Genomic DNA, 26,727 nt, shown 5'->3' with positions numbered 1-26,727 from the left:
ATTGAACATGAAGATGCAGCTGATCCCTACCCTAGTATTGGACAACCCCTTTAACACCATACATTCTTATTTCTTGAAAGAAACACTCACACAGCTTCACAATATAGTAGCAAATGTACACAGCTTCAGGATCCTGCTGAGAAAGTCTTAACCAAAGCAAAGATGTATTGAGAGCTTTTTTTTTATGAACTTGAAAAATCTCAAGTAGTATACTGATGACGTACTTTTATGCTGAAAACATAGGAAGTGTAAATCTAAAACACCGTTCCGCAAACTTTGAAACAATCGTGGCTTTAATTCTTTGATAATATTTTTCTCCAAGGCTATTTGTCAAATAATGCATTGTATGCCATTTATGCTAAGAGGTTTACTTTGCGTAGTGTGAGAGTGGGAGTAATTACTATCTGAAATTAATGGACGCATTGCCATTTTGTTGCAATATGTTGTGAGATAGCGCTCCCTGAGTGCGTTCGGGGACACTCGCTTGGCAACGGGATTAAAGCACGCAGGCACGGTTTCTCACAAAAACAGTCTATTCCGGTTTATTTAGACTCATAAACCGCATCACAAACAGTTCGTTATATTCATCAATGGAACACATTAACCACCGACAGTCTCTGCCCATAACCCCCTTTATCTGGAGTTACCTTACAGGAGCTCCTGCTCCACACACTGACTCCTGTTAGTCCTGGTTCCCAGGGTACCTGCTGAACTGGGATCACCGTCCTTGTGACCAGGGCACTTCAGATAGTCCAGACCCGCAGATGGAACTGTAGCTTCCCCAACACAGTAGCCATCACAGGCTCTGCAGATATGGCCTCTCCGTGTGCTATTCAGGAAGTCCAGTTCCAGGCACTTCCAACACACAGGCCCTCAGTCCATGGCCTCACCATGTGCTTCCATGAACCCAGTCCACTCAAGGACATTCTAACACAGACCATCCAGGACTTCACATTCTGACCATTCAGGTCCATACACTCTCAACATGTGTCCCAAACTCTGGTCACATTATGTACCTGTAACCACCCCCATAGGTGGGAAGTGTGTGTGGTTAGCCAGTCCCGCCCAGCTCTCCGACTAACCCTGCAAGCTTCCCTTTAAACTATACAAATACTTGTGGGACTACAGGTCCCAGAACAATAATACTACAGGCTTACAGCGCAGACTCCCTCTGCAACACATACCGGCCATTTACAATCATGCCGGACACTGTTTCATTATCACCATTACAGATACGCCTCCATGCGTATCCTGAGGAGCACATATAGCGCCCCCTGGCTGTAACATGGGTCACTGCATCACAATGTATATAAAATTTAATAGCCATGTTGCAATCTGAAACTTGTGCTATGTAAAGTGTAGGTTGAGTATGAGAAAGTTCTGGTCACTAAGAACATTTATTTTTTTTTTAAACATTTCCTGAAAGGGAGTTTGTCACCTTCAAATTCAATGTTAATCTATATCCAGTTTCCATGCAAAAAGTATCCATACTTCGTGAAATTTTCCATGTTTTTTTCATGATACCCTCACAAACTTAAATGTATTTTATTGGGATTTTATGTGATATAGCAACACAAAGTAGCAATATTTGTGCAGTGTAAAGGAAATGATACATGGTTTTCTAAATATATATATACATTTACTACAAGTAAATAAAACTTCTGTGAAATCAAACTGTCCGCTTAGGAAGCAACTCTGTTTAACAATCAATTTCACATGCTGTTGTGCAAATGGAATAGACAACAGATGGAAATTATTGGCAATTATCAAGACACACTCAATAAAGGAGTGGTTCTGCAGGTGGGGACCACAGACCACATCTCAGTACCAATGCTTTCTGGCTGATATTTTGGTCACTTTTGAATGTTGGTTGTGTTTTCACACTTGTGGTAGCATGAGATGGACTCTACAACCCACACAAGTGGCTCAGGTAGTGCAGCTCATCCAGGATGCGTGCTGTGGCAAGAAGGTTTGCTGTGTCTGTCAGCGTAGTGTCCACAGGATGGAGGTGCTACCAGGAGACAGGCCAGTACACCAGGAGATGTGGAGGGGGCCGTAGGAGGGCAACAACCCAGCAGCAGGACCGCTACCTCAGCCTTTGTGCAAGGAGGAACAGGAGAGGAGGAGCACTGCCAGAGCCCTGCAAAATGACCTCCAGCAGGCCACAAATGTGCATGTGTCTGCACAAACGGTTAGAAACCGACTCCATAAGGATGGTATGAGTGCCCGACGTCCACAGATGGGGGTTGTGCTCACAGCCCAACACCGTGCAGGACGCTTGGCATTTGCCACAGAACACCAGGATTGGCAAATTCACCACTGGCGCCCTGTGCTCTTCACAGATGAAAGCAGGTTCACACTGAGCACATGTGACAGATGGTACAGAGTCTGGAGACGCCGTGGAGAGCGATCTGCTGCCTGCAATATCCTTCAGCATGACCGGTTTGACAGTGGGTCAGTAATGGTGTGGGGTGGCATTTTTTTGGAGGGCTGCACAGCTACCTCCATGTGCTCACCACAGGTAGCCTGACTGCCATTAGGTACCGAAATGAGATCCTCAGACCCCTTGTGAGACCATATGCTGGTTCGGTTGGCCCTGGGTTCTTCCTAATGCAGGACAATGCCAGACCTCATGTGGCTGGAGTGTGTCAGCAGTTCCTGCAAGATGAAGGCATTGAAGCTATGGACTGGCCCGCCCGTTCCCCAGACCTCAATCCGATTGAACACATCTGGGACATCATGTTGCACCATCCACCAATGTCACGTTGCACTGCAGACTATCCAGGAGTTGGCGGATGCTTTAGTCCAGGTCTGGGAGGAGATCCCTCAGGAGACCATCTGCCGCCTCATCAGGAGCATGCCCAGGTGTTGTAGGGAGGTCATACAGGCACATGGAGGCCACACACACTACTGAGCATCATTTACTTGTCTTGAGGCATTTCCACTGAAGTTGAACCAGCCTGTAATTTGATTTTTCCACTTTGATTTTCAGTATCATTCCAAATCCAGACCTCCATGGTATATTAATTTTGATTTACATTGATCACTTTTATGTTTTACTGTTCTCAAAACATTCCACTATGTAATGAATAAAGATTTGCAACTGAAATATTTCACTCAGTGATATCTAGGATGTGGTATTTTAGTGTTCCCTTCATCCCTTTATTTTTTTGAGCAGTGTATGTATGTGTGTATATATATATATATATATATATATATATATATATATATATATATATATATATATATATATATATATATATATATATATAAAATGATATATATAATGTGGAAATGGTGACATGTATTCATCTCCCTGTAGTCTGATATCCTCAAATAAAATCCTAAAATCCTGACCAATTGCCTCCAGAAGTCTCATAATTAGTAAATTGCATTCACTATTTAGTGAAGGCCTGAGAGGCTTGTTTAGGAATAAAACAGCATCATGAAAACCATGGAACACACCAGACAGGTCAGGGATAGCGTTGTGAAGAAAAGCAAAGCAGGGTTAGGTTATAAAAAAAAAAAAAATAGCCCAAGCTCTGAACATCTCACAGAGCACTGTTCAATCCATCATCCAAAAATGGAAGGAGTGTGACACAACTGCAAACCTACCAAGACACGACCATCCATCTAAACTGACATCCCAAGCATGAGAGCACTAATTAGAGAAGCAGCCAAGAAGCCCATAATCACTCTGGTGGAGCTGCAGAGATCCACAGCTCAGGTGGGAGAATCTGTCCACAGCATATTAGTTATATGCTCCACAAATCTGGCCTTTATGGAAGAGTCCCAAGAAGAAAGTCTTTTTTTAACTCAAGCCATAAAACGTCTCTTTTGCTGTTTGCCAAAAGCTATGTATGGGACAAAGCTAACACGTGGAAGAAGGTGATCTGATGAGATGAGGTCAAAGTACAAATTCTGGGCTAAATGCAAAATGCTATGTGTAGTGGAAATCGAACACTGTAAATCACCCTGAAAGCACCATCCTCACCTTCAAACATGGTGGTGGCAGCAACATGCTGTGGGGATGCTTTCCTTCTGCAGAGACAGGGAAGCTAGTCAGAGTTGATGGGAAGAAGAATGGATCTAAGTGTGGGGCAATCCAGGAGGAAAACTTGTTAGGCTGCATGTCTACGATGATGAATAGCAGCGTTTTGGACGCAGAACATTTTCACTGCATCCAAAGCGCTACATTCTACATTAGAAGCACAGTGGATGGGATTTACAGAAATTCCATGCCCACTGTGCTTTTATTTACTGCTGTGTAAATTCACCCACGGTGTAGCAGCATGTTAATTTCTGTAGCGTCTTCACTGCATGTTTTGCAGCATGTACTGACAAATAAGTGCAGCAATTAGAACGCAGCGTTTTGGACGCAGCGAAAATACGCTGCATCCAAAACGTTGCTCTTCCTGATCGTGGAGAAGTAGCCTTAGAGGCTGCAAAGGCTTAATACTGGGGTGTAGGTGCACCTTTCACCAGGACAATGACCCTACACATACTGTCAGAACTACAATGGAACAATTTAGATCAAAGCAAAGTCTTGTGTTTGAATGACCCAGCTACAGTCCAGACATAAATCTCATTGAGATCCGTGGCAAGACTTGAAAATTGCTGTTCACAGACGTTCTCCATCCAATCTGACTGAGCTAGAGCTAATTTGGAAAGATAAATGAGCAAACATTTCAGCCTCTAGATGTGCAAAGCTGGTAGAGACATGCAGTGGGTACGGAAAGTATTCAGACCCCTTTAAATTTTTCACTCTTGGTTTCATTGCAGCCATTTGTTAAATTCAAAAGAGTTGATTGTTTTCACATTAATGTACACTCTGCACCCCATCTTGACTGAAAAAAACAGAAAAGTAGAATTTTTTGCAAATTTAATAAAGAAAAACTGAAATATCACATAGTCATAAGTATTCAGACCCTTTGCTCAGACACTCATATTTAAGTCACATGCTGCCCATTTCCTTGTGATCCACCTTGAGATGGTTCTACTCCTTCATTGGAGGCACACACCTGTCTATATAAGACCTCACAGCTCACAGTGTATGTCAGACCAAATAAGAATCATGAGGTCAAAGGAACTGGCCAAGGAGCTCAGAGACTGAATTGTGGCAAGGCACAGATCTGGCCAAGGTTACAAAAGAATTTCTGCAGTACTCAAGGTTCCTAAGAGCACAGTGGCCTCCATAATCCTTAAATGGAAGAAGTTTGGGACCACGAGAAGTCTTCCTAGACCTGGCCATCCAGCCAAACTGAGCAATCGTTGGAGACGAGCCTTGGTGAGAGAGGTAAAGAAGAACCCCAAGATAACTGTGGCTGAGCTTCAGAGATGCAGTAGGGAGATGAGAGAAAGCTCCACAAAGTCAACTATCACTGCAGCCCTCCACCAGTCAGGCCTTTTTGGCAGAGTCGTCCGACGGAAGCCTCACCTCAGTGCAAGATATATGAAAGCCCACATAGAGTTTGCTAAAAAAAACACATGAAGGACTCCCAAACTATGAGAAATAAGATTCTCTGGTCTGATGAGAAGATAGACCTTTTTGATGATAATTCTAAGCGGTATGTGTGGAGAAAACCAGGCACTGCTCATCACTAGTGTTGAGCATTCCGATACCGCAAGTATCGGGTATCGGCCGATATTTGCTGTATCGGAATTCCGATACCGAGATCCGATACTTTTGTGGTATCGGGTATCGGTATCGAAACAACATTAATGTGTAAAATAAAGAATTAAAATAAAAAATATTGCTATACTCACCTCTCCGACGCAGCCTGGACCTCACCGAGGGAACCGGCAGCGTTGTTTGCTTAAAATGCGCGCTTTTCCTTCCTTCCGTGACGTCACGGCTTCTGATTGGTCGCGTGCCGGCCATGTGGCCGCGACGCGACCAATCACAGCAAGCCGTGACGTAATTTTCAGGTCCTTCTAGGCATTCAGTATTTTAAAATTACGTTCCGGCTTTGTGATTGGTCGCGTCGCGGCCAACATGGCGACGCGACCAATCACAAGCCGTGACGTCACGGGAGGCAGGAGACGCGCGCATTTTAAAATGCGCGCGTGTCCAGCCTCCCGTGACGTCACGGCTTGTGATTGGTCGCGTCGCCCATGTGACCGCAACGCGACCAATCACAAAGCCGGAACGTAATTTTAAAATACTGAAGGACCTGAAATTACATCACGGCTTTCTGTGATTGGTTGCGTCGCGGCCAACATGGCGACGCGACCAATCACAAGCCGTGACGTCACGGGAGGCAGGAGACGCGCGCATTTTAAAATGCGCGCGTCTCCTGCCTCCCGTGACGTCACGGCTTGTGATTGGTCGCGTCGCCATGTTGGCCGCGACGCGACCAATCACAAAGCCGGAACGTAATTTTAAAATACTGAATGCCTAGAAGGACCTGAAAATTACGTCACGGCTTGCTGTGATTGGTCGCGTCGCGGCCACATGGCCGGCACGCGACCAATCAGAAGCCGTGACGTCACGGAAGGAAGGAAAAGCGCGCATTTTAAGCAAACAACGCTGCCGGTTCCCTCGGAGAGGTGAGTATAGCAATATTTTTTATTTTAATTCTTTATTTTACACATTAATATGGTTCCCAGGGCCTGAAGGAGAGTTTCCTCTCCTTCAGACCCTGGGAACCATCAGGGATACCGTCCGATACTTGAGTCCCATTGACTTGTATTGGTATCGGTATTGGATTGGATCCGATACTTTGCCGGTATCGGCCGATACTTTCCGATACCGATACTTTCAAATATCGGACGGTATCGCTCAACACTACTTATCACCTGTCCAATACAATCCCAACAGTGAAACGTGGTGGCAGCATCATGCTGTGGGGGTTTTTTTTTCAGCTGCAGGCACAGGACAACTGGTTATCATTGAAGAAAACATGAATGCGGCCAAGTACAGAGATATCTTGGATGAAAACCTCTTCCAGAGTGCTCTGGACCTTAGATTTGGCCGAAGGTTCACTTTCCAACAAGACAATGACCCTAAGCACACGGTTAAAATAACAAAGGAGTGGATTCAGAACAACTCTGTGACCATTCTTGACTGGCCCAGCCAGAGCCCTGACCTAAATCCAAATTAGCATTTCTGGAGAGACCTAAAAATGGCTGTCCACCAACATTCACCATTCAACCTGGCAGAACTGGAGAGGATCTGCAAGGAAGAATGGCAGAGGATCCCCACATCCAGGTGTGAAAAACTTGTTGAGTCATTCCCAAGAAGACTCATGGCTGTACTAGCTCAAAAGGGTGCTTCTACTCAATACTGAGGAAAGGGTCTGAATACTTCTGACCATGTGATATTTCAGTTTTACGTTTTTAATAAATTTGCAAAAATTTCTACATTTCTGTTTTTTTTCAGTCAAGATGGGGTGCAGAGTATACATTGATGAGGACAAAATGAACTTTTTTGAATTTACCAAATGGCTGCAATGAAACAAAGAGTGAAAAATTTATAGGGGTCTGAATAATTTCCATACCCACTGTACATATATATAAATAAAAAAAATAGTTGTTGCACAGCGAATTTGTATTCCCCAGGTAGATGTCCACCAACTCCAGAGTGTAGGGCACCTCTTTCTAGAAGTAGAGACTCTCATGTACTCATCCTCTTCTGCAATTGTGCAACTGTGTTTTCCTCTTAGTTTTCTATCCTGGGGTGATTTTTTGTCCCTTACCTATTAAATTCTTTTGATTTTGCATTAAACCTTTACATTTTGATTATGCTGTCATACTGTATACAAATAACAATTTAAAACTATGTAACTTCCCGGAATAAATACAATTTTTGCAATTTTAGAAACAGTTGAACTATCTTTTACAACAGTGATGCATATGAAAGTTACATTTGTGTGGTTTGTACTTGCATAGACTGATAGGTGAGGAGAGGCATTATGGCCACTCTGGATATACAGTATGGAATCAGATGCGACATATTAATTCTATGTATATCAGATGTTAACATTTCATTTCTCTATCTGCAGGGGATGATATCGACATGCAGGAATCAACCTCATGGATGTCACTATGCGATCCCAACTCCAGTGCTTCACTTCACTAGCGCTTAAGATGGTAGAATGTGGAAGCGGCACAGTTAGGACCATCGATTATTACTCAGACTCTTTTAGTACAAATGGGCACCTGTCAGCCTAAACAGAGTGGCGGTCTTAGATTGCACCTCACTGTAGCCCATGTATATCATTGGGTCTTAGAATAATCAAAGTGCGGCACAAATGACACCTTTCATGATGCAGAAGGCAAGGATCAGCGAGTACCTCTACAGTCCGCATGCACAGCTCCTCCTGGTTAATTCTGTAACTTGTGGCCTTGAAATATGTCTGGCAGCAGGGGTCACCTTTGTACCACCTCTACTTCTTGAAGCTGGCGTGGAGGAAAAATTCATGACTATGGTGCTAGGTAGGTAACTATGCAAACTGGTGAGTGTAACTGGAATCATACCCTTTAATAACTGACTTACTGTATGTCCTGGCTATCTGGAATGGAAAACGCCGCTAAGTTCTCTATTTTTCAGACCTAAGTAAAGCTTTAGTTTGACATTTTAATTGCAGGAATCTGATGCAGAGTGACAAATCTGGATCATTTGCAAAAAAATGAATGAAAAGGGGTGCACTACTTATTGGTATAAAGACAATCACAGAGGGGTGCACTACCTAGTCTATGCATAGCAATAATGAACAACAAGAAAAAAAGGGTAGACTAATTACGGTATGCACAACCACAACCAATATAAAGGTAACAAAACACCTTTATTAACACCTCACAATATACATAAAAACATTTAAAACGCAGTACAAAAATCAGTACAAAAGTCACACCCCAAAACACGAGCCCCCTATGATTGCAGAATAAACATAACAAATATTGTTGTATATGTATTAAACTCCGTGTACACAAAGATACCAATCCACTTGAATTACACACATTGTCTTCTTTTGGGGTTTTTTTGCATTTACCCTAAAGGATATTTATCTTGGGTCTTAATAACAGGGATATCTAAACATCTATTTACTTGGGATACATAGGCTGTAGGTTTGGCCCGAACACAGATCACATGTAGGGTTGGTATCTTTGTGTACACGGAGTTTAATACATATACAACAATATTTGTTATGTTTATTCTGCAATCATAGGGGGGCTCGTGTTTTGGGGTGTGACTTTTGTACTGATTTTTGTACTGCGTTTTAAATGTTTTTATGTATATTGTGAGGTGTTAATAAAGGTATTTTGATACTTTTATATTGGTTGTGGTTGTGCATACCGTAATTAGTCTACCCTTTTTTCTTGTTGTTCAAATCTGGATCATGTGATCACAGGGAATTATACCCAGCCACAGTACTATAATAACACATTGGGGGAAACGTATCAAAACCGGCATTTTCTAATCTGATTTTAGTAAAGATATCTGTCAATCACTAGTGGGACCATCCACTGGACTCCCAGGCATGCAAACGCCACGGATTTCAGTAAATAAAAGTTCCCTTTAAGATGTACCACATTTATTAAGATGCATATTTTTGGCATGTCAACCTGAACGCTACTTTCTGCATTACTTTTAGTAAATCAGACTGGCCTCCTCCTGCTATGACCTGCTCACTTTATAGAAAAGTGACAGGGCTGTGGCCTAAATACAGCTTTTCGTTTTTCAAAAAAATAACGTAATAAATTGGGCCACGGCTGAACAAGTCACATTGGTTTGTAGAACAGCACTCAAATAGACACAAGTTATGTCTCAAGTGATATTTTTATTAAAGGGAATCTGTCAGCAGGTTTTTCTATGTAATTTGAAGACAGCAGGAAATAGGGGCTGAAACACAGATTTAAATTAATTGTCAGTTTTTTGGCTGTGTGTTGCGTTTTACTTACAATTAAGGTTTATCACCTGGGAATTATCACTGTTGGACTAGGTCTCACACACCTCCAGGTCTGACTCCGCCCCCTCATTTGATAAGCAGCTCACTCTCAATGGACTATGTACATAGAGAGCCTGATATTGGCGGGGTCAGCTTTCTCAGCTGTGCTACATGCTGCATCTTAGAACACTGATTGTGTCACAACTACTGCACCCAGTAAACTAAGTGATACATCATTGGATCAGGCTCACTTGCCCTATATTATGTCACGCTCAGATTAAATAGCAAAAATAACTGCTGACAGATTCCCATTAAAGCACCACTCCAGCATTTTTTAATTTTAGTGCTAGAGTGGTGTGACTGATGTAAATTCCCTGCCCCTAGTAATATACTTACCATTCACTGGAGTGGTACTTTAACATTTTTTATTTTCCAGAGCCATGCAGTTTGTGTTGAAGAAGCAGTATTTCAAGTAAAAAAAAAAAATAATAACATGTCATTAGTGAATAGAACATGGAACAATTTTTCGCTTTGGGTTCCCTGGTAGTGCACCAATTAAAGCTTCAGTGCTTCCTAGGCAGTTTGCACACCCCTTCATTAGTGTACAATCAGGGAGACCACACCGAAAATGTTTTCATGTCCTGTTTGCTAACTACATGCCTAATGAAGGGGCTTTTTTTTTTTGCCCGAAATACTACTTCTTTAACATTAATTATCATTTTTTGTATTTGGCGGTACCCATGGAGTAAAATAAGTGCAAAAACTGGCCACTTTTGATCTAGTGACAAGTCCTCTTTAAGTAATATATTTTCTTAAATAAAAGGGGTTTGTAGTTTTGAACTAGTGATATCTAGTGATATCTTTTAGATTACGTCTTGTTTTCTTAATGTCGGCATTAACAGCATTTTTCTTCTACTTCTAGGTATTGGTCCCATTCTTGGTCTCCTCGTTGTACACCTGATAGGTTCTGCCAGCGACCGTTGGAGTGGCAGATTTGGCCGTCGGCGGCCCTTCATCTGGCTTTTAAGTTTTGGAGTAATGCTGAGCCTTATTATTATTCCTTATGCCAAACATTTAGCCAGTTTGGCAGGTCACCACCAAGCCGGCTTGGAGGTGTTCTTCCTTATATTGGGTATTGGCCTGCTAGACTCCTGCGGACAGGTTTGTTTCACTCCTCTAGAAGCGCTGCTCTCTGATCTGTTCCCAGAAGGAGAAGCCTGCAGAAAAGCCTTCTCAATGTTTGCCTTAATGGTTGGAATAGGAGCATGCATTGGATACTTATTGCCTTCCATGGACTGGAGTGGCAGCTGGTTGGCACAACTGTTAGGAGGCCAAGAACAGTGCCTTTTCACACTACTACTTATTATATTTTCTGGATGTATCTTTTCCACATTCTTTGTTTCAGAAGAGGTCAGAATCAATACCGGACAGTTGGATATATGTTTAGAGCCAGTAGGAAAGAGATGGACTTGTGTAAGGACATGTCAATTTTGGTCTCTACCACACAGGGTCTGGCGCATGGCCTTGGCACTGCGAAGTACATGTGCTTTGGTATCACGATTCAGAACGTTTTGTCACAGAGTTCCTGTCACTCTTTGGCGCTTGTTTGTAGCCCAGCTGTGCTCTTGGATGAGTCTTATGACCTATATTCTCTTTTACACGGACTTCGTTGGAGAAGGACTTTATCATGGCGTGCCAATTGCAGAGCCAGGGTCTGAGGCTAGACTTCGATATGATGAAGGTCAGTTCCAGTGTGTATGTCAGATTATACGTTGATAGTATGTTATGTGTTTTCCATAAAATGCTTATTTTTCATATTACCTTCTTTCTTAGGAGTCAGGATGGGAAGCCTGGGCCTGTTCCTCCAGTCTGTGACATCAATAGTATTTTCGTTCTCCATGGATTACCTGGTGAAGAAATTTGGAACGCGACATGTTTACTTGCTAGCAGTTTCCTGCCTCCCAATCGCTGCACTAATTACTTGCTTTTCCAATAATGTAGCAATGGTCACCGCATCAGCTGCTATGACTGGCATCACATTTTCTGTTCTAGAAATTCTGCCATATACTCTTACTTCACTTTATCATCAGAACCGACAGGTAGGTTATTACACTGTTGAAGTCACTGTAGTATTTTATTGATCGGGGACAGGTGTGCTTATGTATGCAAAATTATCCATTTTTGATCCAGAAAAAAGACGATGATTTATCAGTAAGCAATCATATGCCATCCATATGGCCTTTTTTTTACATACAGTACATATAAATTTAATAAACAATTATAGACCAACTAGTTTTATACAGCTCAGACAAAAATTAAGGCTAGGTTCACATTGCGTTAGGGCAATCCGTTTAGCGCTAGCGCTAGCGGATTGCGCTAACGCAATGTTTATTTAGGGGCCGTGTTAGGGGTCGCGTTAACGTCCCCACTCTCGCAGATCCCCGATCTGCGAGAGCGGGGAACGGACCTCGGGCGCACCGCGGACGCTGCAAGCAGCGTCCGAGGCGCGTCACAGAAGAACGGCACATCACTAGCGCGAGCCGAAAAAGGCACGCGCTAGTGATGCGCTGCAGGAGAAATTGACATTACTGTCAATGGGCACGCTAACGGCCCCGTTGCACGGCGTTAATTGCGACATTTTCGCCGTGCAACGCTGTCCGTTAGCGTGCACACATTAACGCAATGTGAACCTAGCCTAAGAGACCACTGCACAGTTTTATAAAAATCAGCTTCCCTACATGTCTGACATCCATTCCATTCCAGTGTCAGTTGAATTCCAACCAGAGGACACCTCATTCTACTTAATGCGCTTCTGATTAGGTGATCACCTGAACCAAATCTTATTTAACGAGGGAAAGTATAAAAAACCCTGCTGTGGTGTTCACAATCCTCTTGCAATAGGACAAACTGGATGGCAAAACAAGTGCTAGTAATATCCCAAAAGTAATGGGAATGAAAAAATAACTTTTAACCATGCCAAAGGAGTTGAAAAGAAAAGTCTTGAGGAGTGGCATAAGGTCACCCAAAAGCAGTGTGAAAGACTGGTGGAAAGCATGCCAAGATGCATGAAAGCTCTGATTAAAAATCATGATTATTCCACAAAATATTGATTTCTGAACTCTTCCTGAGTTAAAACATTAGTATTGTTGTTTCTAAATGATTATGAACTTGTTTTCTTAGTATTATTTGAGGCCTGCAAGCACAAAATTTTTTGTTATTTTGACCATTTCTCATTTTCTGAAAATAAATTCAAAATTTATTGCTTGGAACTTCGGAGATATGTTGTCAGTAGTTTATAGAATACAAAAGCAATTTACATTTTATTCAAAAACATACCTATAAAGAGAAAAATCAGACAAACTGAACATTTTGCCATGGTCTCTTAATTTTTGCCAGAGCTGTATGTTAATAATTGCAATGGATCCATAAATAAATGGAAGGTAACCTGTATATGATCAGGTAAGTCTGATCAATGCTATAGTGCATGCCAGGGGTGTGGAGTTGGGAATCAGGGAAATTGAGGAGTCGAAGGTTTGACTTACTGACTCCAAAGCTCTGGTGCATGCTGTGATTTTTTTTTACACGCGTTCTATCGGTCTGTGTTTCAAAACTTTCTTGCTGAAGTATGATGGAGCCAGTTTTCTTACAAACGACCACATATCATCAGTTGCTTTTCCCGACCTAGGATCCATATAAACTTTTACATACAAAGTTAGGCCAAAAATGACATAAGAAGTTACAGTTCAGCTTTTTTATTGAAGTTAATTTGGTTACAAGTTGTAAGAAACTTTTACTATTTTGTTAGGTTAGGATGCAAAGTAAATTACCCAAAAATGTTTTTTTATCGCTATAGTTCAAGAGGGTAAATATCACTTTTGCTACAAAGACAATATATTTATCAGTTTTATTAAAAATTGGTCTATAAAAATAGGAAGAGTTCCTACGTAATCAGATCCAAGTGAAAGATCTATCAACAGCAACTAGTAGGAAAGTCTGTAAATGTCTATGATAAAAAGTGGGTGAAAATCTGTCCCATCAAGACATTATTTTTTAAAGCTTTCCCATCCTAATTTGTATCCTCTTAATACATTGCAATCATCATATTATATAGCACTGTGAACTTACAATTTCTCATTTTGCATTTCTACCCAGCTAATTCTTCTCTTTTCATTTAGGTCTATGACATCACTAGCTGAATCCTTCTAAGCTCTATGTACAAACAGGAGGTCAATTTTCCCTGTATGAGTCATAAGTCCCTGGCTGGTGTGAGGAATGGAGCAGCTGGGTCGGGAGTTGAAGAAGGGAATGTGTCATACGGAGACAAGAGACTTCCTGTTTCTACATAGAGCAGAGAAGAATTACGGTAGCTGGGTAGATATGTAAAATGAGCAATTGTAAGTACACAGTGCTATATAATATGATGACTGCAATAAATTAAGAGGATAAAAACTTTGATGAGAGTGCTTCTTTAATGGTGAATTCCAGGTCCTGCAGATTGAAACTTTTAGACCTTTTCTTTTCACAGTAGCATTGTGCACGCACAAGAAATACAAGCATTATGATCTCTGGAAGCCAATCCAGAGAATAAGGCGGCCATGACGCTTGTGATGCTGTGACATCTTCACAGTGTATCTCCATCCTGTGGCGTCCCAACCCATATCTGTCTCCTGCGCTACTTTCTGGCCATACGCACCACTGTGCAGTAAAAAACGGTGAAGCGGTTATAGTGCGGAACTGCCGCTTTTGCCCCTTCATTCTCAGAATCTGTGGCTATTCTAAAGATCAGCCCCTCACTGACCAGAAAGCCAGCTATGTGCCATGACATGGGGAAAGCTCTTCCCTTTAAATTTTTGTTTTCATAGAGCATAATATTATGTAGCTTGTGAGCCTTCATTAAAATGTGGTGGTGGGTGTGCATTCATTTCCAAGCTACAAGACAAAGCTTTGGTGTACAATTGTGCCACAAGCACCAGTTATCTTAGTCTTGTGTTACTTTGATGTAACCTAAAACCCATGGGAACCAGTTTTAAAGAGAATCTGGGGACAGATTCCCTGTAAGAATTTAGGTCCTTATAGCCGTGCAAGACTGGTGAAAGGGGAACTTTATTTAGTTGGCTACCTAGTATTCATGAAATTACATTCTGGGGGTATTTTTTGAGTTTTTATACTCAATCTAGTAGTGATGAGCGAGTGCGCTCTTATAAGGTGCTATCCGAGTGTCTTCGGCGCTCTTGAAAAATGTGTTCGAGTCCCTGCGGCTGCATATCTTGCGGTTGTTCGACAGCCACAAAACATGTAGGGATGACCTGTTTTTTTTGGCAATCCTTCATGTGTGACTGCTATCGAACATCCACGAGACATGTGGCCACAGAGACTCAAACATATTTTTCCAGAACACCAAAGACACTCGGTTAGCACACGGGCGTGCTCGGATAACACCTTATAAGAGCGCGCTCGCTCATCACTACTATGTAGCCAATAAGATAAATAATAACTGGTGTAAGAATCCCCTACTTCCAATAATATTATTTGATTTCATCCTCTTGTTGATAGTATTTCTTCATTTTCTTGTCTCTTTATCTATTTCCTGCCTTCTGAATGGTTCTTCTTTTCTCCTATCCTGCTTACCTTGGATGACCATCTTCTTGTGGACTACAGAAAAGGTTTCTTTTGTTCTGTAAGTTTTCCCACATCTTGCGCAGAAAGCTCAGTCATGTTACATAGGCTGGATACTTATCCCGTTTTGCTACTAGTAACGCTGAACGAATACGCCGGACACATACGGTAGTTTATGAGTAAAATGGTCCCCCATCTTCATCCTTGTCCCTTAGTGATTGACAGGCTGCTGTGCACGCAGACCACCGGGAGAGGCGGGGATGGGAGAATCTTAGGCTGATAGATCCACTTTTATATATGCTTATCTCCAATATTATACCTTTTCTTGCCATAAAGATGATTTTAATATAATCTTCAATTGTTTATTTCTTAACAGGTGTTTCTCCCAAAGTATAAGGACATGGCTGAGCATGAGACACCTGAAAAAGAGCGAAAGCCTGGATTCATCAAGGAGGCACCAAATAATAATGGGGTTCCACTGTTCTCCTCACACTCCCCATCTATGTGTATTGGTCCTTCTTGTGACAACCCAGTGATGATTGGAGAACCTACTAACCCGAACAATGGGATATGTTTGGACATAGCCATACTAGACAGTGCCTGTCTGTTGTCTCAGGTGGTCCCGTCCCTTGTTATGGGCTTCATTGTACAAATAACGCAAACAGTCACGGCTTATGTTGCGTTCGCTGGGGCTTTTGGTTTGGTAGCTATATATTTCTCCAACAAAGTTGTCTTTGACAAAAGTGAAATGGTGAAGATTACCCCTCTGTAGGGTCCTGCACATTGTAATGTTGGATAACTGGTAAATTATTTTTTCATTAAAATAAACCACTGTATTTTCCAATGTAAATTTATTCCACCAATTACACTATTTTGAAACCCGTCACTGTTTTGTTGGCTGGCATTGTTTGTTGGGATTACTTGATCTTTATTGATTTGCGGAGTTAGTTTTGGAAATGTTCTTCTCTCTACTCTTTTGTAATTTGCAATTTTTTTGTCTCAAGTACATTAACGGGAATGGGTTGCCAGGTTATTGCCACTTTATCTGAGATTAGCATAATGTAGAGACAAACACTGTGATTACGGCGGTGTGTCACTTACTGGGTTTCCTGCTGTCGTTTTGAGAACCTCCTGCTGATAAATCAGTGATTTTATCATTAAAGAACTAGTAAACCTGCTGCTATGTAGTCCTCCATATTAGTCAGCTCTGTATAACCCCGCCCCACCATTAGTTACCAGCTTTCTGCCTATGCACAGTGTCCAGAGAAAGCTGCAAATCAGTGGTGTGGGCGGAGTTATACGGAGCTCAGCACTCAGAGATCTGCAGCAGAGAAAACAGTGATTTTATCAAAACTGCAGCAAATATCCCAGTAAGTGATACATCACTTGAATACGAGTATTTATGTAATCATGCTGATCTCAGATGGTGTAGAAAAAAATCTGGTGACATATTCTCTTTCTAAGTAGCAATATTTTTCCTGATCAGTATGGACCCCATCGTTAATATGGACTACTATAAATCACTCTTGATGTATGGCTGTCATCTCTCTGGCCTAGTGGACCTTTAGGGGGCCACTCGATAAATTGACCCTTTGTGTTATAAAATAATTGAATTGCTTATTTCTGAAATGTTAAGAGTAGAATTGGTTTGAATATATTTGTACATCCTGTTTCATCAGTGATCTTTGGCATCTAGATGGGAATGCCACCTCTTACCTAGTGATATCCACAGCTCTTTTTTTGTCTGATTAGCCAGCCTGGTACGATACAAATGCTGCTAGGCAAAAAGTGAGACTCCCTCTCCCGTCCAGTGGCCGCAGTCTACTGACATGGTCGATGGAATGGGACATGGGAATCGATTCACACCAACTCTAGTTAAGACTTTCACGTCTGCAGTCGTACTCATCCACTTTTTTTTGAGTCGGCACTTCCTATCAGATTGCCGTTTCATCAGTTTATGGAGTTCTCTGCAGTGAATTATATTTTTCTAGAGCTCAAAGGGTTTGATGAAAACTTTGTGTGGCTGCCGTATTTCGTGTCCCAAAATAACAGGACTGGATAGCAACCTTTCTCAAACCTTTTCTTTGATTTGGACAAATCTATGTCCATAGTCAATACGGGTTGCATGACTGAGGAATGGAGATTTTAATCCCTTGTGACTGCAACCATAAGTGCCCAAGGCAGACTCTTCATGTGTCATGGGCTTAAAGGGAGTCTCTCTGCAGGTTTGTGCTATGTAGTCTGAGAATGGCATGGTGTAGGTAGGGGCTGAGAACCTGATGACAGTGATGCATCACTTAACAGGTTGGGTGTTGCTGTTTCAATAAATCAGTGTTTTATCAGCAGACTATCACTACAGGACTAGATGTCTCGTGCCTCCTAGTCATTCTGATCTGTGTAAGCATGCACTCACCAATCAGTTTTTAGCCTATGCGTGGTGTACACAGAAAGCTGCCAATCAGTGTTGTGGGCGGGGTTATACAGAGCTCAGCATTCGGAGATCTGCATCAGAGAAAACATGATTGTATCAAAATGCAAATATACGTATGTACAGTATGTATTAGCTGCTGTCTACAGTGTCAGCAATTATGAGGGGTCACAACAGCAGACAGACTGAAATTGCCTACAGAAAAAGTCTAAAACTGTCATTATTTATTGTAATAATATGTATACTGAAAAGTGCTAACATCCATCCACATTAGTAAAAATAATAATATAACATTTAAGAATAATTTTAAATGAAGGTGGTAAAATATATATATATATATATATATATATATATATATATATATATATATACCGAGAAACAAAAAAAATATATATATAATGAACGTTTCTGCAAACTGTTCCATGAAGAATATATGTGCAGCTTTAGTAGTTATTTATTAAGTTATGTTCCTTTCTGCCACAAGATTACCTCAAAGTAAACCTGAAGAATGTATGTACAGAACCTGTACACAATACCATTAAATTATTTCACTATATTACACAATGTGGAAAAAATGTTTGATCTATTTCCTACTGATATTTTGCTTTGTAAATGTAATACATGTGAAGGGTATTTAATGTGTTTCTATACAAGAGTTTTAAAAAGGGTACTGTATTTTTTTTTGCTTTTTTTGTGGACTACTTTGTAATTTCTGATGTACCTGGCAAAATTTTGTATCATTTACCAATCATCATTTTATTGTTAGTGATGAGGGCAAGTGGTCGTTACTGGAGTTTGCCTAGTGCTCGGATATGCAGTATCCCGGGGGCTCCAGTGACATCTTAGAGTCGCCACGGCCGCATGTTTCGCGGCTGATAGACAGCCACAAAACATGCAGGAAATGCCTGATGAAAAACACTTTTAATCCCGCATGTTTTTTTGGCTGTCTAACAGCCGCGAAACATGCGGCCGCGGCGACTAACATGTCACTGGAGCACCCACGATACTAGAACACTGGGCAACTCCAGTAATGACCACTTGCGCTCATCATTATTCATTGTACAACTATTTTAAAGTGTATGATTCACCTTTAAATGACATAGTGCAATTTACATCTAGATATAATCTACATAAAAACTTGTTTAACTCTGTGCATATTTTGCATTACTTATGGACCGGTGTTACAGCACGTATCATTTTTCCAGAGTTGAGTCCAGATCTTTTCTGGCTACTATTGGAATAATCAGACACTCCCCAATTAGCGTTGCGGAGCTCATGAAGTCGGCATGTGGTGCAGCACATTCTGGGACAGGTTTACTGTTCACTGAAATACTAAATTTCCATATTAAACTTAATAACAGACACTGAACAAGGAAGGGATGCCGTGTGATTTGAGCTCAGAGCCTTGCAGATTTGTAGCTTCTGGTTAGATTGGCAAGTATTTTATCTTTTTATGTAGATCATATCTATATATAAATAATAAATATATATTTATAGCAATAATAAATGTGAGCCTGGGGTGGTTTCCTGCTTGCACATTAATTGATCAAGACATATCTTTTAAGACCAGCTGTAATGTTAATTTGAAAGGTGAATTAAATTTTCCCTTTTGTCATTCTCTTCCAGTCTGGTCTCTTTTTTTCATCGGTCAATGGGAAAGTGCTGTCAGTACGGTGTCGGAGTGGGGTGCCAAGGGCCCACAAGTAACCGACTCCAGACCCCACTCTTCAGCTACATGGAAATATGTCACTATCCATAATCACAACGTTATATAACAATGACCTGGGTAGTGTTAAATGAATAAGATGCCGCCTTTGTCTGTTATAGTAATTCAAGTACATTGTGCCAAGTACTGCTCATATAAGAGGGTGGTGGCACAATCTTACATAAGGGCCCACCAGAGGATTCTCCTGTCGGCCAGTCCAAGCCTGAGTCAGTATATCTTTTTTGTATATGTTCTTCACTGTCTAATAGTAAAATCATTCTGCTTAAATTTTACATATTTAGTTCACATTTGTTGCATTAGTTTAGGGAATGAAACCACAATTGATGCAGCTTAGGCTTTTACAGATTTCCTGGCCATTTGGACATGGCATTTTTGATGCATTTTTGCTGCACGAGAAACCCAGATATTGGCCAGAAATATCTAGCGGAATTTACGTGCGTTTTTAATGCTGCTTTTTTTTTTCCTTTTGCTTAGCCACTTTGATCTTATTAGGGAAACAATGTGCAGTAAAAGCTTAACAAATCCGAAAAAAATCTTATAGATTTTTCGGTTACTCCACATGAAAAATGAATAAAAGATCTAATGTGTGAACAAATCTTTAATGTCTAAAGCTAGCTAAGGATTTATCCTACTGTACAACCAGGGTGCCAATAGATTTCATACTATTCCTACTTGTTGGATAGATATTTGCTTTACTAATAAACGATTTCTTCCCTTATTCACAAGAGCAATTAAATTGAAACTTTTTTTTTTTTACAATAAAGGACAACTATTTATTTATTGAAGGATTAAATTATCTAGGCAAAATTATTTGGAAAAAGAGACCAATAAGGTTTAAAGGGAACCTGTCCCCATGAAAATGCAGTTGAATCTGCAGGCATCATGTTATTGAGCAGGGGGAGCGGAGTCGATTGATATATAATTTTGTAAGAAAGGATTGAGCACGACCTGTGTTTTCATTATTTAGTCCCTTAACGAACGCCAATATGCATTAAAACAGTGGTCGTTAAGGGGCCTTATTTCCTCATCGCCATATAAAACGGCAATTGGGAATAAGGGAATAGAGCCGCCCAGTGGCCGCAATTCTCGCCAGTGTCAGCTGTACATGACAGCTGACACCCTGCGTTATCGGCTCCAGACGGTTTTTAAGCCACTCAAGGGCTGATTAACCCCTTAAATGCCGCTGTCAATCGCAACAGCGTTATTTAATTGGTTACGAGGGGGTTACAAGACCTCCTTTGTAACCATCGGACCCCCACAATGAGAATCATGGATGCCAATGGTTACCATGGCACCCTGAGGTCATGATGGCCTTAGGGTATGGTGGCCTGTGAGATCCAGCTATATAAAAATTATACATGTCCCACAGTGGGACTAAGTAAAAAAGTGAAACATTTTTACATAAAATATCTGAAAAAGTAAAAAAACTCACACAAATCACGAAAAGCCGTTTCGCCAGTTAAAATGCAGCGTTTGTGATAAAACAAAAATAAACATAAAAAGTACACATAATTGGTATCACCGCATCCGGAATGACCCATGTCGTTACATCCTTTCGCAAATCTACTGATTGCAGTGCTATACTAGACTTCATAAACCGTAGCACTACAGGTGTCATATATCTTATAGATTGTACACAATGCAGCATCCAGCACATGGGACGCACTATCGGGCCTTTGAAAAAAAAGCATTACAAAACATATGTCTGAAGCAATAAACACATCAGCCATAAATATCTCCGCAGTGTCTCAAGTCACTTCTCCTAAGTTCATAAGGGAGATCTGTCTAATCTAAAATTTAAAGCCAAAGAGAAAGTTTTTACACCTGCTAGGGGAGGTAATTACAGGAGAATAATTCTAAACTGTGATTCTTTCTGGATCTTTAAGCTTAACACTAGGACTCCAGCAGGACTAAATGTTAGACAGGACATCATTTTACATTATTAAACAACTTATGTTTCCAAGATATGATAATGTAATCTTTTTTTTCTTCAGTTCTACAATAGTGAAGAGCAGATTGGTTTGTAGGACTCCGGTGCAGAGTCCAAGTCAGTGGTACTTGGCAGCTTGATGGGAGTCCCGCGAATCTCTTTACCTTCTGGCATTCCCGGGGCAGCATTTGATCTGTCAGGTCTCTTGCAACGTCCTGTGTCTGATGTGTAAAATAATAAAATACGCATACTTACCACCCCTGCACAACTTCTCCTCTTCCTCTCTTGATGCTTGGTTGCAGTATTGATCCATTGGTCACCACTGGCACCATGGGACAACAATGCCAAGAGAGGACAAGGGGAGATCATAGGGGATCGCGGGAGCAGTGTGGGGTAACTGTGGGAGATCGGTAGGTGAGTATTTGCTTTCTGTGTGGTGGTGGTCAACCCTTTTAAGGTACAATAACATTAGCCACTTATTGTCAGAATTCACTTCCGAACAGTCAATTGCCCCTCTACAAATATGGAAACAGACCAACAATTGAGTTACAGATTGTGGCACCAAAACAATTATTGTTGTTCTCTGGATTGGTAAAAGTGTTGCTCGGAGCTACATTTAGACAAGACATTCCTGTTTGGCACATGGTTCTCATGAGAATTTTTCACTTCTCGCTTGGAGGGAAATTTTTTTTATTGAGGATCAACCCAATGGAAATCTAATACAGACTTTAATCTAAATCCATGTAGCTTCATAATGAGTGAACAATATAGAGAATGTATTCATACCACAAATTTAGAAAACTGCCTACTCTTTGGATCCTAAATGAATGTACCTCAGTGTCTATTGTGCTATATCACTATTTATTTCAGAAAGTTTCCCAATAGTGGCTGAATGCCAAGATTATAAATCATTGTTTGTTATCTCCCAAAAAGTAAAAATTTCTGCATTAATAGCAAACAGGTGGTGTAATTGTCAGATTAAATTAATTCTAAATTAAAATGAGTTCAGGTAAAAGAAAATCTTGTAGTTCACCCATCAGTGAATAAATAGTCTCAATGGACCCTTGAAACCCTTGTTTGATGATAGTTAAAAAAGTCCAAATAATTATTGTTCTTCACACGTTAACCCCTTTATAGGGCTCTGCCTAGTAGTCTTTGATTGCTGCCTGTGAGATTAAAACAGTAGCAAGGTCAGGAGCAAACTGGGTTTTTTTAAGCAAAAAGTCAGGAAGGAGGCAAGAATCATAGTCATGGGCATGCATTCTATCAAACAGCCAGAATCAATTGGACTTTCTCAAATTTGGGAAGCTGTCCTGGGTGGTCGGCGGCAGGTCCCAATTTCAAATATACTGTATTTTCACCTGAATGATGCTTAGTATAAGGGTGATTACTATGGTTGAGCTGGAAGCTGTTGGATACCTGCTCTACTATTAAGCCTTTGACCCAAGCAGCATCTAAGGTTCAGCACATGATGTGTAATGATGTCACTATATTGGGTCTACTGGGCTGAATCACGAAGGGTAGAGTCTGGAGCAGACATGTAAATCTACTCCTCTTATTGTAATAATGGGGCCAACTGGGGTGTTATTTTTTTAAAGTCGTGAACTGTTCAGACTGGGGTGGGATGGTGAGGTAGAATGCTGGAGGTGTTTGGGGGCAACTTGGAACATCAGACAGTGGGGGCATCATACTGTGTAACCAGCATCATGTTTAGGCAGAAATGTGGAGGGCATCATACTGGGTATAGGCCAAGGTCAGAATCCAGGAAACACCATAAGTTCCAGACAAACCAAGCAGAGCTGAGGACAGCATAGTATTACATGGACAGCAGCCAGGAAAGCCTTTGCACCTCGGTCAGAAAGCAGTAAATGAGAGACCTACCGGCCGGATAAGCTATCCAGACTCTAGATTCTAGGGCACCTACGACAATTAAAACATTTGCTACATTTTTCTTTTATTGAGTATGGAAAAATAAATAGTTGCAAAAGCATACACAGATGTTAATAATAGAAGGGATTAAAACTAATTAAAGGTTTGGTTGAGCAGGTAAAGCAATAGCATAAAAGAAACCATAGTTATAAGTGTTAAGAGAAAATATATTCATTACTCGAGATTTCCCGAGCACGCTCAGGTGTCTTCCGAGTATTTTTTAGTGCTCGGAGATTTAGTTTTCTTTGCCGTATCTGAATGATTTACACCTGTTAGCCAGCTTGATTACATGTGGGGATTCCCTAGCAACCAGGCAACCCCCACTGAGCCTGGCTAACAGATGTAAATCATGCAGCTGAGGTGATGAAAACTAAATCTCCGAGCAATAAAAAATACTCGGAGGACACCCGAGCGTGCTCGGGAAATCTCAAGTAACGAGAATTTTCGCTCATCATTAATAGTTATAACACATCCTGTGACAAAAATGTTTTTTTGGCTAAATAAAATCCTGTCCCACCATTTTGATTCTGCCCAAGTAGCAAAATGTGCCATTTCCACCTGCTGTCCTCCCTGTGGCAAGGGTGGGATTCAAATGATTAGCAACAGGCTCCCTGTGAGGAAAGCCATGCTCCCTGTGAGGAGAACCATGCGCCCTTTTCATACCATATCCCTTTCTGCTGACCACACAAAGTTTGAAATAAAAATAATAGTAAATAAACTCAAAGGGGCATTTTCCTCTTTGAATACTCATAAAGTTTATCATTGTGTATTTCACAAGTGTATTGAATCTACACAGAATTCACACAGAAGCACACTGAAGTTTGACTCCATTCTTTCTTCCTTCCCCCACCAAATACAAAGGTTAAATGTACCTAATAATAAATACAGATGTAGCAATGCCAGACAATGCACCACTTTATTAACATAGCCATGTAGCTCATCATCTGACAAGTTACAGATTGCTACATTGTACAGAATCAATAAGTATGCATGAATACAGAATCAAAACCAAAATCTGTACATAAATACACTAGTACCAACATAAATATATTAATAAATCATCAGAACCTCTATCAGTTCATGAATACATAACCAGAAGCATCATCAGTATATGAATACAGCAATAGAGCCATTATCAGTACATGAATACAGCACCAGAACCACTACCAGTATATGACTATAGACTGCAGGTGCACAATGAGGGCAACATTGATGTGTATTATAATTAATGTATATGGACAAGGAGGACATTATTATAATATGGGAGCAACAATTCAGGACATTATAGCAATATGAGTAAGAAAATACAAAGCTGCACTCTGGATTGTTTAGAATGGAAAATTGGAACTGCATTACTGCCATAGAACATTGGTTAAGTACTATATTATGTACATACGGAATTTTGGAAAATCGGATATGCAATATTGCTATAGAAAAATTTATAGTAAAATGAAGGTACTAAGCACATAAGTTGGCCAATGTACAGTTAAGTCCATATATATTTGGACAGAAACAACATTTTTCTAATTTTGGTTTTAGACATTACCACAATTAATTTTAAACAAAACAATTCAGATGCAGTTGAAGTTCAGACTTTCCGCTTTCATTTGAGGGTATCCACATTAAAATTGGATGAAGGGTTTAGGAGTTTCAGCTCCTTAACATGTGCCACCCTGTTTTTAAAGGGACCAAAAGTAATTGGACAATTGACTCTAAGGCTATTTCATGGACAGGTGTGGGCAATCCCTTCGTTATGTCATTCTCAATTAAGCAGATAAAAGGCCTGGAGTTGATTTGAGGTGTGGTGCTTGCATTTGGAAGGTTTTGCTGTGAAGTAAATATGCGGTCAAAGGAGCTCTCCATGCAGGTGAAACAAGCCATCCTTAAGCTGCGAAAACAGAAAAAACCCATCCGAGAAATTGCTACAATATTAGGAGTGGCAAAATCTACAGTTTGGTACATCCTGAGAAAGAAAGAAAGCACTGGTGAATTCATCAATGCAAAAAGACCTGGGCGCCCACGGAAGACAACAGTGGTGGATGATCGCAGAACAATCTCCATGGTGAAAAGAAACCCCTTCACAACAGCCAACCAAGTGACCAACACTCTCCAGGAGGTCGGCGTATCAATATCCAAATCTACCATAAAGAGAAGACTGCATGAAAGTAAATACAGAGGGATCACTGCTGTTATGAACTATACTTTTGGGCTCCCTCTTGTGGTCACTCGCGGTATGGTTCTTGGATTCTCTTTCCTCAGGTTTGTAGTCACCTGTTCGTTAAGACTCTGGGTGTTTCTATTTAAACTTCCTGGAGTCTTAGTCCATTGCCTGGCATCCATATAATCAGTCCTTGTCTGGTTGCTCTTGTCTACTGGTCCTGATTTTTGCAACATAAGCTAAGTCCTGCTTTCTTGTTTTTTGTTTATTTGTATTATTCTGTTTTTTGTCCAGCTTGTTCATAATGTGATTCCTGATTTTGCTGGAAGCTCTTAGGGGGCTGATATTCTCCCCCCATACCGTTAGTCGGTACGGGGGTTCTTGGATATTCAGCGTGGATATTTTAGTAGGGTTTTTCGCTGACCACATAAGTCCGCTTTCTATATTTCTGCTATTATTTAGTGGGCCTCTCTTTGCTGAATCTAGTTCATACTTACGTTTGTCCTTTCCTCTTACCTCACCGTTATTATTTGTTGGGGGCCTGTATCTACTTTGGGGTATCTTTCTCTGGAGGCAAGTGAGGTCTGTATTTTCTCTGAAAGGGTTAGTTAGATCTCCGGCTGGCGCGAGATGTCTAGAACCAACGTAGGTACGTTCCCCGGCTGCTATTATTTGTGGGCTAGGATCAGGTATGTGGTCAGCTCAGTTACCACCTCCCTAAGAGCTAGTTTTTATGTTTGCAGACTTTGCTGAAGACCCTGAGATCCTCTGCCATTAGGATCACAACAGTATGCCAGGCCACTGAATAGTTAATGCATTGCAGAAGTGGGATTAAAAGAAAAAAGAAGTTCTGAGTTTTTTTTTTTTTTTCTTCCTTCCCCTTTACCTCTGAATGGCTTGAAACTCTGCTGCAGACATGAATGTGCAAACTCTGATTACTAGTGTGGATCAGCTTGCTGCTCGTGTGCAGAGCATTCAGGATTTTGTTATTGGCAGTCCTATGTCAGAGCCTAAGATTCCTATTCCTGAGCTGTTCTCTGGAGATCGATT

The 26,727-nt window shown here is 40.9% G+C and overlaps 1 protein-coding gene across 2 annotated transcripts in view; it reads left to right on the top strand.

The window, feature by feature from the left end:
• Nucleotides 1-19,552, top strand: part of SLC45A3 (solute carrier family 45 member 3) — a 57,738-nt gene extending 38,186 nt beyond the window's left edge. For both annotated transcript variants that reach the window (XM_077295130.1, XM_077295131.1), the window contains exons 2-5: nt 8,004-8,436; nt 10,813-11,631; nt 11,724-11,989; nt 15,883-19,552. In XM_077295130.1, the coding sequence (XP_077151245.1) occupies nt 8,253-8,436; nt 10,813-11,631; nt 11,724-11,989; nt 15,883-16,278 (1,665 nt within the window). In that variant the 5' untranslated portion in view covers nt 8,004-8,252 and the 3' untranslated portion in view covers nt 16,279-19,552. The remainder of the gene's footprint in view (nt 1-8,003; nt 8,437-10,812; nt 11,632-11,723; nt 11,990-15,882) is intronic.
• The last annotated feature ends 7,175 nt before the right edge of the window (nt 19,553-26,727 follow it).

This window comes from Ranitomeya variabilis, chromosome 3, assembly GCF_051348905.1.
Source record: "Ranitomeya variabilis isolate aRanVar5 chromosome 3, aRanVar5.hap1, whole genome shotgun sequence".
Taxonomy (NCBI): Eukaryota; Metazoa; Chordata; class Amphibia; order Anura; family Dendrobatidae; genus Ranitomeya; species Ranitomeya variabilis.
This window is presented reverse-complemented; position numbering and strand designations above follow the sequence as displayed.